The sequence below is a fragment of the Parasteatoda tepidariorum genome, chromosome 9 (genome assembly GCF_043381705.1).
Source record: "Parasteatoda tepidariorum isolate YZ-2023 chromosome 9, CAS_Ptep_4.0, whole genome shotgun sequence".
Lineage (NCBI taxonomy): Eukaryota > Metazoa > Arthropoda > Arachnida > Araneae > Theridiidae > Parasteatoda > Parasteatoda tepidariorum.
The window spans coordinates 26,966,520-26,983,845 of record NC_092212.1 but is presented as its reverse complement, the minus strand read 5'-3'; the positions used below and the strand labels follow the sequence as shown (position 1 = coordinate 26,983,845).

The 17,326-nt window shown below is 32.7% G+C and overlaps 1 protein-coding gene across 1 annotated transcript in view; it reads right to left on the bottom strand.

Annotated features, from left to right (window-relative positions):
* Positions 1–13,993: 13,993 nt before the first annotated feature.
* LOC107452426 (macrophage mannose receptor 1) overlaps positions 13,994–17,326 on the bottom strand; it is a gene marked incomplete in the record, with an annotated part of 59,857 nt that continues 56,524 nt past the window's right edge. Inside the window, 1 exon segment of the mRNA XM_071184907.1 lies at positions 13,994–14,284. Coding sequence (XP_071041008.1) covers positions 14,070–14,284 — 215 coding nt within the window.

Sequence of the window (17,326 nt, the reverse complement as noted above, 5' to 3'; positions counted from 1 at the left end):
TATATATATATACTGTCGAGTCTCAGTAGCTCAGTGGTAGAATTCGATTCTATAAAGCAGAAGTTGCTGGGTTCGATACGGGAAGCGGACACTAATTTTTCTTATTTAATTTATGAACATTCCAGAAGCTTCTGGAATGCTCCGCCTATATCATTTCCTCTTTAGTTGTTCCTAGGAAGCTTCTAGAACATTCTATGCTAGTATATAAGCGATCCCGTCATTGTAAAGAGGAGTTCGGAGTTTGAGTTCAGTTCGGAGTTCGGTTCGAAGTGGCTCTGGTTCGAGTTCTCGAGTGATTCCCTACTCAGCATTCGTGCGAGCAGGTACTCTTAGATTTTGATCTTGTGTTGTGATTTTGTGATAGTCGGTCCCGTCTGAGTCGGCAACTGCATTTTCTATCGTGCCATCCGGCTCATTGGATTACACCATACAAAAAACGTCTTTTTCAAGACCACTAACCTATCTTGCTATCGTCTTTTTCAAGGAACTTCTACTCAACTTAAAACGTATGTTTGATTTTTATATTCTTCGATTGCTCTATTACTAAATTACTGTGTATTTTAATTTATATTTGAGCTATTACGGAGAGACTTTCCGTCACACGGCTCTGCCGTCAAAGGCCCACTGGGCGCTGGCGTGACTGTTCTCCAGGAGGCTAGGCCTATACGGCGCAGCTTAACTGCCCTCCCAGGTGATTAGCTTCAAGATCTCTAATTATATTACTTTCAAACCCCTATTAAACTTTTTGTATTATGGCTAACTATTATCCCAAAGTGCAATCGATAGATTATTTTGGTACTGATTCTCGCAAACAGAAATACTTAAATGAGATCGCTGATATACAGCCTCAAATAGAAAGGCTTAGAAAGGAAGAGCAGTGCCCTTACACTGCATAGCAAATAAAGCAGCTTTTTAATAAGCGCGAATTCTTGCTAAACCTTATAAGTTGCTCTAAAAACAACTTTGAAAACAAAAATTCTGAGCAATTAGAAAAACCTAATAAGCTATCATTTGGATTTTATGATGATTTAAAAACAAGCCAAATTGATAAAAACAATATAGCGCTAGGGATGCCGCCACACGATTTAAATGCAACTCCCACGGGAGAGGATTTCACAGTCACAGTAGTTACTAAAGGAGCTAAGCCCAAATCTCCAAAAGTACAAAAACCAATTGAATTGAATAATAAATTCAATAAATTAAATGATCAGAATGCTGAAAATTTTCATATTACATCTAAAATTCCAATTAAAAACACGACTTCGAAGCCAAGCCCACCAAAGAGATTTTCGGCCAATCAGGGGACCGAAACACCTAAGACCTCAGCCAATGACAGTCAGCCTGTGATCCCCAGAAAAATAATACTAGAAAACTTAAAAGAGAGAAATTCTAAGCCAAAACGCAGATTATCGGGGGAATTTAATTATTCTTCCAAGAAATTAAACGATAAAAATAGTGACAACGAAATAGTAAAAGAGGACAAGGATTTCCCCCCACTCCCCCCAGTGGGAGACGATGAAATCATGGATACTAATACTCAATCACATAATGCTAACCCTAACATTTTACCATCTCAACTTACTAGCCAAAATCATGAAAATTATGTAAAATTTATCTCTAAAAATAGAACCCCTCCTATAATTATCAAAGATCCAGAATTCATATGGATTAATTTTGTAGAAGATCTTAAAAATATTGACATTACTGATTCTAACTATCATGGGAAATCTTTCCCTGATAGTTTTAAGATATACGCACACGACAATGATACCTGCCAAAGGATCATAAATCTGCTCATCATAAAAAATATTAAACACCACTCATTTATTATTCCAGACAACAAACAACTCAGAGGTGTAATTAGGGGTATACCCCACAATATTGATCGAATTCGAATCGAAAATGAACTTAAAGATGTATATGAGCTCAATGCTTCCGTTACCCAAATGACTAGACGAAAGGAAGGGAATAAAATTCTTCTCCCACTCTTCCTTATTACCCTTCCGGCCTGTGATTATTCCAAGAAAATTTACAATGTTAAACGTATTATTAACCTAGACATTAATATAGAATGATATAGAGGCAAGCCTGGCCCCTCTCAATGCCATAGGTGCCAGCAATACCATCATTCGGCTAATTATTGTCACCACGAATCCAGATGCCTGAAATGCGCCGCTAATCATTTTACGCATGAATGTGCCAAACCTACAAATACTAAAGCTACATGCGTTTTATGCAACGAAGATCACACGGCTAACTACAGTAAATGCTCTAAATTCATACCAAAAAATATAAAACCGAACTCCCGACCACAATTTTATTCCAATAGAATCGTGACAGGCCAATCGTATGCTGATACGTTAAAAAAAACCTCGAAAAAGAGGAAACTGAAGAAATTAAAAATCAACTTGATGAAACCTTAACAGATACAAAAACAATAATTGGTCAGCTCACAGCTCTTTCAAGCATTTTCAAAGAACTTAATATTGACCAAAAAATTTCACAACTAATATCAGCCAGCAACTCAATCCCTCATAATGTCTAATACACCCAATAACAATAAAACAATTACTATCACCCTGTGGAATGCAGACGGTTTAAAATTTAAAATTGATGAACTGAAAGATTTCCTACTGGAACTAGATATAGATTTATGCCTGGCCACCGAAACACATCTAAATCAACAAACAAAACTAAATATCCCAAACTATGACACATTTAGGTGTGATCGCACCAAATATAAAGGCGGCGGGGTCGCAATACTCTCTAAAAAGCATCTCAATGCAAATTTTTATAACTCTGATAACAATGACGGCTTTGAGCAAGTTACAATAATTATTCATCTCAACAATAAGCAATATAAAATTACATCCCTTTACAGCCCACCTAATAATATTCTTAATGATGCAGATATTAATAACCTTTTTAAAGATAACATTGAAACCATCGTTGGAGGTGATTTTAATAGTAAACACACAATTTGGGGATGCCGAAACAATAATCGAAATGGTATTGCCCTTCGTAAAATTATTTCTAATGATAGTCTTAAAGTAATAGCCCCCATATCACCCCCATACTATCCATGTTTTGCAAACCATAGACCCGATATTCTAGACATTTTTGTAACCAATTCTAAAACTCCCCTTATAGCAGACGTAATGAATGATCTCTCATCAGACCACCTACCTGTAATTGCTACCTTTTCAGAAAAAATCAACAATTCTCAACAACTTATAAAAATTACAGATTGGCAACTTTATACTAACATCCTTAAAACAACAGATTTGCCTGAATCTCAAATTAACAACCCAATTGACATAAATAACTCTATTTTTAATATTAATAAGCAGATCCTAGCAGCCCACAAAGAGGACACGCAAGAAAAAATTAAAATTCCAAATTACATGAAACTACCAACCCATATTAAACATCTCATACAGTATCGAAACAAAATAAGGAAACAGTGCAGAAAATCATGTGACTCACAATTAAAAACAATGATAAACAATATTAATAAAAAGATTAAAAAACAATGCCAAGAACATCGGAACGAAACTTGGGCTGAAAAACTTGAATCAATAAATACTGAGGACAATTCTCTCTACAAATTAACTAAAAATCTCAAAAATGATAAAATTTTCAACAAGCCAATGCACGGTAAACCAGGTCTCGTTTACTCGGCCCTTGAAAGGGCCGAGGCATTTGCAGACACTATGGAAGACCAGTTTTCAGAAAATACAAATAACAGTGATGATGACTTTAAAACTATCGTTTTCAACGAAAACAGACTCTTTTTCAATAATAATAGGCCTAACAGCAGTCTTGAGCCAACTGATTCTAATGAAACAAATTCGATTATCAAAAATTAAAGCCCTCTGTGTAAAGCCTACAAATGATTAAAGCCCTCCCACATTTCATTAATGAACTTATCAAAATCTTTTAATAAATGCCTTTCGCTTTGTTACTTCCCTGAAAAATGGAAAGACGCAACGATAATTCTTTTTCCCAAACCCCTTAAAGATCCAGTCATGCCGCACAATCATAGGCCCATTAGTTTATTATCTACAATTAGCAAAATTTTTTAAAATATCATCTATAATAGATTTAAAGACGAACTACATTTACTTCCTGACGAACAATATGGGTTCAGGAGTATACCAAACAATACCACCAAACAACTCACTACAATTATTGACTTTATCGGCCAAGGCCTTAAAAATAAACAAAAATCAGCATTCCTTATGCTCGATGTCACTAAGGCATTCGACAAGGTCTGGCATGCTGGTCTTATCAACAAATTAATAAAGCTTAACTTTAATACGGATCTCATATGTTTACTTAAGTCATAACTCCACCATAGACATTTCAAAATACGATTAAATGATAATACCCTCTCAACTAAAAGAATTATTAAGGCAGGAGTTCCCCAGGGAAGCATCCTGGGACCTATTCTTTACTTATTTTACACAATTGATTTTCCCATAGATAAAAATGATCATAACAGCCTGACGGCCTTCTTCGCCGACGATACAGGCATCATTGTAAAATCTAAATCCATTCCCAAAGCCATTAATAAACCCCAAAAAAAGATCTATACTTATAACAACTGGTGCTCCAAATGGAAAATAGAAATTAAGGCCCAGAAATCTAACCTCCTATTAATTAAAAAACCCAAAAATGTTACAATTCAACAAAATCTTAAATTCTTTGATAATAATATACCCATTGTAGATAAAGCTATTTATTTGGGACTAACTATTAACAAAAACCTGAATTGGAAGGACCATATTAATTACATCATAGCAAAAGTATCTAATATTTACAATTAACTCAAATGTTTATTAGCCCCACATTCCAAATTATCACTTAAAAATAAAAGATTCATATATATAACAAATATCAGGCCTATTTTAACTTATGCATCACCAGCTTGGTGCAATTTAAATAAAGCCCAAGCTAAGAAACTTAATGTATTTCGAAATAAAATATTGCGTAGACTCAGTGGAGTCCCATATTACATCAGAAATAATGCAATCTATAGAGATTTCAAGCTAAAAACATTAACTGAAACAATCACTGATCTTAATATTAACTTTTTCCACAAAGCAATAAATTGTGATATTGCAAATTATAATACAATATTTCAATCTGAAATGCTCATCGAAGATACTAAAATTAGGCCGATAGAGCACTTCCTCACGAGTGACGCAATTCTCTCTAATAACTTTAAAATTTCAAGATTTAAACCCTAAATTTTAATATTTTTTTCCAACTATATTCATATTAATCTAAAGGCCTTTTTCAGGGCCTAAATTTATATGCATTATTCTCTTAGTTCATCGATCTATCTGAACTGGCGCTACAAAAATACTTGTACCCAGGGTACATTAGCACCGCCCCGACCTAAACTCCTAGACCAATCAGATAACAGCATCTCCCCAACTAATATCCGAAGATCACCAAGTATATATATATATATATAAAATTCGTTTTCTGATATGTCGTGGTGGAAATGAAAATATAGAGAAAACAAGGAAAAAGATATGTAGATTTTTTAATTTAGAAGAAAAAGAAATTTCTCTTAAAAAATCTTTATATCTTTTTCCTTATTTTCTCAGTATTTTTAACTAGTAAAGTAATATATGAAAAGTTTTGGAATCCTAATACAATAGTAACACAATTACCAGGACGAAGTTGCCGATTCACACATTATTTCAAATTCTAGTTTAATGATAGTTAAGGTTAGGAAAGTTTATTTAATTTTCCTATCAATTTAAAAAAAATTTACTCGCTATTCACACGTTTCAGGTATTTGTTTTAATTGTTTGCATATCTTGGCAAAATTGTTTGTTTATCAACTTTATTATAGTAAAAATGAAATAGAAAAGTGTAATATTTTTTACCACATTAAATACTCAAGAAAAATCTCTTCATTTTATTTGAGAATTACTAATGTATATATACACACACACAGATTAATTTTTAACATTAATCATTATAACATTTTTAAGATTTTTTAATCAAAGAGCATTAAAGTTATTATGATATTATTTGCTTTTGTTATAAGTAACAATAAATTAAAAAAACAGGTTTTAAAAAATGTTCAATCTAGACTTATCAAAGAGGGAAAAAAACAGCTTTTTTTAATAATAAATTATTAAAAAACTATAAACTATTAATTCAAACTATCCCATTTAGTCTAGGTATTATTAAAATGATCGGTACATTCCAAATTTTTATATTTAAAATCATGTATATTCAAAATTAAAAAAAATTGCTGAATAATTTTTTGCCAAATTATAAAAAACTATCTAAAACTAGCCCTCTTTTCTTTCGTATATATATATATNATATAGATATATATATATAGATAGATAGATATATATATAATAAAGAAATTAAATAATTTTAAATTTCTGAGGTAAAAATCGAATAAGGTGGTATCAATGAAAAAGACATCAGATGACTGAACCACCATAGAAAATGAAAGATTGCTAATTTAAAAAAACATTCAATTGCAGATAAAATGAAATTTTCTATCATTTTTTAGTTCATTCAGTGGAAAATACAAAGGCTGATAAATCCGTATTACAAAACTGAGTACCGATTTTATTGAAAATATGACTGATAAAAATATACCGTATGAGCTGATCAACAATCATTGGTGGCACTCAAATAAAAAAATATTTAAGGGTCGATGACAAGTTATTTACTGTAGACCACCAGGGTAGTCATACGATCTTACATTTCAACAGTAGTTCATGACCAGAGCTTTAACATAAATAGCTCATAAATCAGTGAGGAAGACGAAGCAGAATCAATCAAAAAGTGTGGCTTTAAAACTATACAGATGCCTTCAAATACATTTCCCAACTTAAAATATCAAGATAACTGTTGATGACGATGAAGGAATTAAGATGATTGGTGACTTTAATATCCACGCGGGAAAAACACTTTTAATTCATAAATTCAACAAGTAACGGAATTCAACAAGTAATTTAACAAGTGATAAGTTTTAATTTGAAAAGAAACGGATTATTTTTAATAATATCCTATAGATGCATAACTCTTATTTTCATATCATACAATTGTGCAAAAATTAATTCTTTTTAATTAGATGTATTTCATTTTTACATTGATTTTAACAAATATAGCCCAGGAAGCAGTGAGGAAGACGAAGAAAAGTCAGGTGAAAATTATGGCATAAAAAAAAACTATACAGATGCTTTCAAATACATTTCCAAGCTAAAAGTTATCATGGTTACTATTGTTGACTGAAAAGGACTTAAAATGATTGGGATTTTAACATCCACATGAAAAAAGGTCTTTCAATTCATGAATTAATTAATCCTATTTTAACAAGTAAGTAATAAGTTTGAATTTAACAAGTAGCAGAATATTTTTAACACGTTGAATGCCACGCTAATTTAGCATGTCTTGCTCGTCTGACCTAGCGGTAAATAGCTACAAAATGAATTTGCTAATATTCGACAGATTTTGTTAGTTTTGAAAAGGTTTTGCATGACATAAATCAAAAAAAGTGTTGAATTATTTAAACATAAAATTTTTTAGATATAGTGGTCAATAAAAATCTACTAAATTGAATTTATTAAATCAAGCATCTCAATTAATGAACTACCACTTGAAAGTATTTATTCAACTGTCTGGAGCAAGTTGGTATCTCTGCGTATATAAATAAAACTATTTTTGTTCTATATTGCATTCATTTCTTCAAACCATTTCAGTAACGATAATAATAAAAAAAATTAAAAATTTACTTGTGTTATGTGTTTCTAATAATCTTGGCTTCACCGGTGACCACCGTGGTGCTACGAACAAACTCAGTGCCGGTCACCGGTGACTCCCATGGCATTCAACGTGTTAATAAATTTCTGCAAGCAAAAATCTCTATTTTTCATATCATTCATTTGTACAAAAATTAAATTTTTTGAGCTGCGTACTTTTCAGAAAATCACATTTCCTTTTTTGTAGATTGGAATCACACTTATTTGCATGCCAATTATTTAAGTCTTAATGCTTCCTGGATTCTTAACACGTTGAATGCCATGCTAATTTTACATGGCTTGCTCGTCTGGCCACACGGTAAATAACTACAAACTAAATTTGCAAATATAGACAGATTTTGCTAGTTTATAAGAGGTTTAGAATGATGTAGCTCAAAAAAGTGGTGAATTATATATGCCTACGAATTGTTTAAAAATAGTGGTGGATAAAAATCTACTAAATTGATTTTATTAAACTAAGAATCACAATAATTAAATAAATTTTAAATTATTTTCTGCAATTCCATAAAAAAAGTGTAAATTTTATAGTTCTATACATACCCTCCAACTGCTACGGAATTTCCGTAGTTTCAGAAATCTTCTTTTCAGACGGTAGCAAAATTAATGTCTTAATATTTAAAAAAAATTTATTTTAGCGTAACTTGTCCACTATTACTTATAAAAGTGCAGGCCATATGGCTAGATACTTAAGTTCTGATAAAAGTTTTATGAGAGATCCATTTGCTTTAAAAATTTTTACTTTGGTTCGCTACCACTAGAAAAAATTATTTTCAAAATCCTCATAAGTTGGAGGGTATGGTATATCATATTATACGCTGTCAGCCAGCTGTTTTTCGTGGCCTATGTGAAAGGTCAGTGTCAGCAAGCGGTGGCAGACGCAGCCTAAATGTAATTTCAGTGTCAGCCACCGGTGGTTGAGGTGGCCTAAATGTAATTTCAGTGTCAGCCACCGGTGGTTGACGCGGCCTAAATGGAAAGTCCAGTGTCAGCCACCGATGGCTGATGCGGCGCTGAACGTTTTAATTAAATTACATTTCAAAATTTTGAATAGTTTGTGAAGAAGGGACGCTTCTGTTTATGGAACAAAATGTTTAGTCCAATTGGTATCCCTTACTGGAAAACATCACGGGAAAAAAATGAGATAAATTTGCCACCTTATCGAAATTCGTTTGCTTCTAGGTGAAAATTATTTAAATAAATAATTTACCCATTTTGTTCTTATGTTTATGAGCTCATAAAATGCATTATCTGAGTAACTTTTAAATTATTAAAAGAACATACACTATTAACGATTTTAAATTCTCAAAAAACTTTTTAAAATGATATGTTGTGCAAGTTTTATATCGATCTAGCAGGCCTTTGCTAGAGATTTATAATAAATCACAAACAAGGGGGGGTGTAACAAGCAAGTGTTATGAACTAACAACTTGAACATAGCATATTACCCATTAAGAAGTATTATTTTATGTTTCGAGAAATCATTCGTAGAATAGCCAAAGATATCACTGTAAATGTTTTGTGATAAAAATTGGTTATGATAAGAAATAATTAATATTGTTACAAGTACGTTCTATTAAATCAGTTAAATGCACTTTTTTTGTTTATTTAGCTGTTTTCGCTTCTTCATAAAAATACTACTCTTGCCATTGGTGTAAAAATTATAGATAAAGATGGTGTGCGTGTCATATTAAACGAAATTGCTTTCTTTATGGCTGCTGTAATATTCTTTACAAAGCTATCGTTTAAAATTTTTACACTACAGCCTTAAGACATTCAACTCAATAGTTAAAATAGCTGATTTTATCGAGAGAAAATGCGTCATGTATTGGCTATTTTTACGGTTAGGATAATAAAAATTATCTTGTTTCAGTGCAAATAATATTTTTTCAAATTCATTTTCCAAGTTTGTTTTTTTTAATGATGTGCTTAAATAAATTTGTTTTTAGGAAACAATTTTAATTTAGTACCATCCAGCATTTTATTAATAGGATGACACGTTTTTTTTTAACCTTTAAAACAGTCCATAAATTTTAAACCTATTTTTATCTCCTGAAAAATTAGGATGGCAAGTTCAATACTTATACCAAAGTGCTAAATATTGCAGATGTGCAAACAACAGTCATTCGACATATTATTATTGGGTTAGTTTCTGTGCAATCTTGCGTAATATTAAATCAATATTTACTGGCGTATGCAATCAAGAAAGTACCAGAATAGCCGGTAAAGTTGTTTGATTACAACAGCAGCCTCAATCACAATGCAAAAATAAAGATTTTTAAAAGATTTCCGTTGAAAGCTTTTTTAGAAAATGATTACTATACATTTGAAGAAGAAAGATCGAAGGAAAAAATCGCAAGAAAAAGGTTGAGGTAGTTTTTCAAATAAAACTAGTTTGAAAGCTGGCTTAACAAGTCACATTGCTGATCAAGAAGCTCTTCGCGTTATAGGGTCAAACGTGGTATAACGCATTTTGAATAAATATGTGAAGAAAATGGAACTCACGGTGAATAGATGATATCATTATAAACAGTTTACAGAGGGCCTGAATAGCCTAGTTGGTAGAGCGCTGAGCCCATGTTCAAGAGTTCGTGGGTTCGATCCCCACCGGCGGAAAACTCCCCGTGTAGTAAATGGTGACTGATGCAAGTTAAATCTGTCGAGTCGCAAAGTCCTCCATGTTCCCATAACAAATCAATACCTCTGGGGGCACTGATCCAGAAGTTTCCTTGTCTTCTGGATTGGTTCAAAATTGCAAGGCTACGGAGTTTAACATTAGAAGTCGTAAACCCAAGAATAAACTGGGTTGGCTGTTTAACAACGGATATAAGATAAAAAAATAGTTTGCAGAGAGCAGTGTCAGGTTCAAAGAGTGGAGCGCTCCAATTATGTGAACAGGGTTCGAATCATAGCAATGGCAGGTCGATGCAAATTCCTCACTCAGATCGCACCAACCACAGTGCTGACGTAAAGTATCCTTAATGGTAGACTGATCATGAGTTAGAGTCCCCTTGCCATCAGGTTAACCGTGGGTGGTTTTCGTGGTCTTCCTCACCAAGTAAAGCAAATGAGATTTATTTCTATCATTAAGACCTCCAAGAAGGCAAATTTTTCCCAATACTTGATTCAGAAGTTCTCTTGTCTTCTGGATTGGGATCAATATTACAAGGCTTCGGAGATGAACATTGAATGTCCTAAACGTAAAACTGGATCGGCTGTTCAATGACGGTTATAAAATAAAATAGTTTACCGTATCCAATTTGTGTATTCAGGTCATTTTTTCACATAGTGGACGAAATGTGATAGATTTTCTTCATTGCAGATTTTTTTAAATACACTTAATATTACGAATGTGCCAAATTTCATTGATTTCCACCAACCAGAACGAACATTATATTGACGTAAACAATGTAACTTTAATTATAAAGCACAGGCTGTTATTGAAATATAATAGAGTTTTGTATTTTATGTCCTAAAAATTTCTTACGTGGCGATACCAAGATCCCCTTGCATAATGTACACAAAAAAAGTCAACTTGCTCCCAACAGAGAATAAATATTTTTGAGTGGTAGTCTTTTAATATAAAATTCTTGGTTTAATAAATTCGATTTATAGGATTTTTACTCACCACTACTTCTAAATAATTCTAAGGCCAATATTATACCTCACTAGGTTAAAGTTAGGCCAGCCATCACCCCCTACATCAAGAAGCCTCCACACGGTCTCTTATAAGTAGTCCGCGCAGACTGTTTAAAAAGTGAACCAGTTGTGCGCATGAACCCAAAACCTTTCATAAAAGTATTTGAGAGAAATTATTTGAGAATTGAATCTGTAGTGGTTGACAAGTGAATAATTCAAACCAATAATATTCATAAATAAAATAAATTTTTAGTCATATATTTGCTACCACTTTCTTATTTTAACTATATTCNATATACAGGGTGTTCCAAAATTCTCTTTACAACTTCAAAAATTCATAACTTCGAAAATAAACAAGATATTTATATTCTGTCTTTTGCATGTATTACTGCAACTAATAAAGTTTTGTTTAGTACACTTCAACATGCGCACCATTGGTGGCCCTAAGCACTTCCAGTCTGTAATCAATTTCAAGCCAGGTGATGTAAAGATAATTTTGGAACACCCTGTACATCTTCAAAAATATGTATCAGCAACGCCTGACCTGCGAGCCAGAGATAATTTCCCACTTATCATTGCCTTGTAAAATCCTTCCCAATGACCATATAAGCTGATACTATAAGCCTCCGACTTTTACCACCGTGAAAGAAAAAAAATTATCTTCTGTTATTCTATCTGTTATTCTTTACGCGTTTTCTGTTATTCTATCTGTTATTCTTTACGCGTGTCCGATAATTTCGGTGAAGTGAGGGAAAAAAAGATTGTAAAGAGAGAAAAAAGACAATAAAATAATAAGAATGTCACTATTTAGTTTTTATAGTCGCTTTTTGCTTTTTTTTTCTAACGTGATTAATTAGTTTATATTTGTTGAGCTGTTAACGTGTGATGGATATTGCAAAATGGTAGTAAAATAATAATTAAAATATAAATAATTTTCTAAAAAAATAAGTTATTTTCTCTTTACTTAAATACTTAATTGCTTCATTCAAAAGAAATTACTATTGTTGATTTGTTTTATGAGGCTGAAACAATTTGTTTTGAAAGCGTAAACGTCAATTGCTTAATCGTTCTCTGATTCAGTTCAAAATTACGCTCTGTGGATGAGTAAATGAATGCATGAATGGGTTCGCCCTATAAACGGGTGTGACATATGGGCACCCCTCTGCCTAAACAGGCATACGTCAACATAAACAACTACAACAATTCTTTGAAATTGCAAATCTAGTATAATCCTCTTCGTAAAAAGTCCCTCCCTGCATGAAACTATTCCACCCAGGGCTTTCCTGCTTTGATTTTTATAGGTTCATTGCTAATAACTGTCAGCATTTTTAAAAATATCTCAAAGAATTTATCACAATTAAATCAATGAAAATTTTTTGCAAATAGGAATTTAAAATTAGAAATGGTTTGTGAAAAATTAAGTAAAAAAAGATTAAAAATCACATTTAGGATTTCCCCACCGCGTCACCACCCTTCAACAGCTGAGTTCCTTCGAAAGAATAAAGGTCTTAAAAGTTCAAAATAATGTTTGTTCTAAAAAGACGTGACCGGGATTCGAACCGGAAACTTTTCTGAAATGAATCTAACCACCAGGCAGCCTAGTTGGAGTAATAATAACATTATGATATCCAATAAAATATTAAATTGACTTAAATAAATAATAATAAAAAAAAGCTTTAAAATAATTTTTAAGTCAAAGCGGAAAAGCGCTAACCACCTAAAACTAAATTTGTGTTATGTAAATAATTTAAGTAAAAAGTTTGAAACCAAAGACAAGCAAAAACGAAATTCTAAAGATATGTATGATATCAAAAACAGCACTTCATCAGGGGATACACTGTCTGCTAACACACTGGAGCCTTTCTGTAGTCAGTGGTTAAACCAAAAACTGACTGTTCCCCTAGGTCTCATAATGGGACAACTAAATAATAAAATATACAAAAAAAAAATTATGGAACTGGACCAGAAACTCTATTAAAATATCAATAAAATTCAGATCATGAAACAGTAGTTTCAATATTAATTTCCAATCAAAATCACGCATTTCAGCTTTCTTGCATGGAGTTTCTGGTCCTGTAAACAAGGGAACAGGACCAGAAACTTCATTAAAATATCAATTAATTTCCAAACAAAATCGCACATTGCAGCTTTCTTGCATGGAGTTTTTGGTCCTGTAAACACGGGAACAGAACCAGAAACTCCATTAAAATATCAACAAAAGTCAGATCATGAAATAGTAGTTCAAATATTAATTTCGCAACAAAATTGCGCATTGCAGCTTTCTTGCATGGAGTTTCTGCTACTATTCGAGTAGGGGTTAGTTTTTTCTACTTTTATATTTTATTATTTAGTTTTTCCATTAACCACTAACTACAGAAAGGTTCCACAGTGTTAGCAGACAGTGTGTCCCTGAAGAAGTGTTTTTGCTAACATACAAATCTTTAGAATTTCGATTTTGTTTGTTTTTGGTTCCTAACTTTTTATTTAAATTGTTAACATAATGACACGTCATTCATCCAATGATTACTCTGAACAATGAATTTTACCAATAATTTCACATACAATGAAACAAATTTTATTTCACAATGAATAAATAATATGACACGATACAAAACGCTATTCGTTAATCTATCTTCTGTCGTCGTTAAATTCTACACTTGTCGAATCCACATTGTATAGGGCGTTATCAAAACTTACACTCTGAACCAACCGAAAAGGAATACGAAATCTATTTTTCCCAAAAGAGTTTCTAGCAAAATAAGCCCCGACAATTAGGCCGATGACCAGAAATGCAACCACAAAGATTCCAGCGATGGCTGCAGTTGATAAGCCACTTGATGAATCTGAAACATAAACAAACAATAATTAATTCCTACCAACGAATGCAATATCAGTAGACCAGAGAATACATTTTATTCTCGATAAGTTGCTAAAAAATAACTTGTTTGGAATAAGGCTCCTATACTATCAGAGCTGACCTATCAAGCAATATTGGAGCAAACAAGTTCGCAAGTTAAAGTTATTTTAGTATTAGTTATGTTATGCGCTTATGTTAGCTCTTTGCTTCAAAAATAAATGATAAGTCGGCCTGTCTAATTCTGGGGCTCTAGTTTGGAAAAGTGTGTTTACGACGTAAGTTCTTTCTAAATGCCGTCGGCATTTCGCATTGCGCCAAATTAATCGGAAAAACCTTCAGTATTTTTCAATTTGCCTGACATTTGAGCTAGTTACAATTAGCCTATAAAATAATATTACATTTACAATTAACCTATATTGCTTCAGGCTAATTATGAAATGAGCAAAGAACTACTAGTATAGACTGAATTTGCTTGGGTTTATCACAATAAGCCTTTACTAAGTCTATTTAGTCTTCATTTCTCATGACTTATTGTATATTGTCTGAAATGAATCAAACTAGTTGAGTAATAAATAATACATTTCCTAATAAGCCTTCAGGACACGCGGGCTCAGTGCAATATGGGTCTCAAACGAATGTCACTATATCATGATTATCCTGAGAAATAATATTTTTATAACTTCCTTATTAGTATTTTATACTCCCAGCAGTCTACTTCTCTAGCAATTCATCTCTCTCCAAATTATAGAAAAATACTTTACTTATGTAAGTGATTAAATGTCCCTTTTTTACTCCATTTGCATTCAAACTGCCCAGAAGCCAGTTTTAAAAAACAAAATCAAAGGTTATTTATTTTATCCATATACTATTTCACTGTACATTGTTAGAAGTTCTGGAGAATATTGAACGAGAATATTATTCAAATATGCTGCAACCTCAATATGGCACTAAGTTGAATAATTTCACAGAACTTTTCGATTAAACATGATTACACTTCAACTTGTGTTTAAACACAATGGTTCAACTTATACAGAAACATGGTTCATTTTTTACACCTTATCATTGAAATGAAAAAAAAATTTATTATATAAAACATTTAAGAAACATGTTTCGAAAATGTGGTTAATTATTCTTACTAGTTCTAATGAAAGTGTTCGAGTGTAATTGCAACCACTTATCCAGAGGCGGATCCAGAAATTTTTCCTGGGGGGGAGGGGTCATGAACTCAGATCTCCCCTCCCCCACAATTAATTATTTTCGCTTCGCTTTATTTAAAAAAGAACTGGGCACCTGGGCCGCGCAGCGGCCCCTATCCCATACATAGTGACATATATACATTGTGTTTAAAAACATTTTGAAATTTTGCTACATTGTGGTGGTAAAAACAAAAAACAAAAATAATAAAATATATAAATTTACAGTTGATGATTTAGAGTTTACAGATTGATTATTTACATATTTGAAAATTCTATTGTAGTATTTTGTAATATAATATAATTTTTATTAGAGTTCTATTTGAAAGTTCTGAGTTTATTTAGATAATATACTGCACTGGAGTTACTAGGTGGCAGCACTTGCTACTGTTGGTTTTCAGGATTCTGGATAATCTAGATGAAGGAAGTTGATGAGGAATCTGGACACATGATGAAGAATAATCTGGATGAAGAATTGAGGAAGTTGATGAGGAATCAAGATGATGGATTGAAGACTTTGATGATTTTTTACAGTGAGAAATGCTTTGTTGTGATACTGGATGAAGAAGACGATGCAGGTTGATTTTCGGATGATTCTGGAGATTTATTGGAAAAGTGATGTCGGCTGGGGTCGAACCTGGGATCAGTGTGGTGGTAGGCGGATACTCTACCAATGAGGCTGTGATGATATATTACTATTTTTGTTGGTAATGATGAAAGGAGGCATCTGATGTATAAAAAGCTGCTATTGGTCTGAGGTGAGAATCTTTTTTGTAGTTTTCGAATGAGAGGATCTGGTTGAAATTGGCTGTTGTGCATTCTTCGGCTTTTTTGTAAAAATCTGCGTTTAATTTGTTGATATATTCAGAGAGAGGAGGGATTTTGAGGTCTTGGTGGATATTTTTATTTCGGATAAACCAGCGGGCACGGGTGATTTTTCTGAGGAGTTTATTCTGGGTTTGATTAAGTTTTTTCATTAAGTGATCTGGAATTGTTGCCCAGGCAGGAGAGGCATAGGTGAGGATAGGTCGGATCATGCTTGTATAGAGCAGTTTTCTGAGATTTAATGAGACGTTGGAATTTTGGATGAGTGGTTGTATGGAATATGCTGCTGCCATTGCTTTGTCGGTGATTTGTTTAACATGATCTGACCAGGAGAGTTTGCTATTGATGATTAAACCGAGATATTTTGCTTTCTTGACTATTGGAATAGGGGTATTAAAGAGTTTGGGTTTGTAATTTTGTTGGATTTTGATTCTTCTTTTTTGGATTATGAGGAGTTGTGATTTTTCTGCATTTACTTTGATTTTCCAGTGGTTGCACCAGTTTTCGACTTCTATTAGTTGATCCTGTAGTTTAAGTAAAGCTTGATTTGGATTTCTTGATTTAATTATAATTCCTGTGTCGTCTGCATAATAGGCTGTGATACTATTGTAGTCTGCTTTGTTTATGGGGAAGTCGTGTGTATATAGAATGTATAGTATCGGACCCAGTATGCTGCCCTGGGGGACTCCAGCTGTGATTTTTCTTTGAGTTGATTTTTGATTTTGTAGGTTGACTTGAAAGGTTCTATTGGTTAAGTAGCAGGATAGTAATTTAATGATGCCGGGAGGAAAGTTTAATTGGATGAGTTTGTAGATTGTTCCGGTATGCCATACTTTGTCAAATGCCTTTGAGATGTCTATCATGAGGAAAACTATTGCTTCTTTGTTAATGAGTGCTCTGCCAATGTAGTCGATTATTCTAAGTAGCTGTTTTGTTGTGTCGAGTTTTTCACGGAATCCATATTGTTCGTCTGGTAATATTGTTAAAAGAGGTTTCATTCTATTGTATAT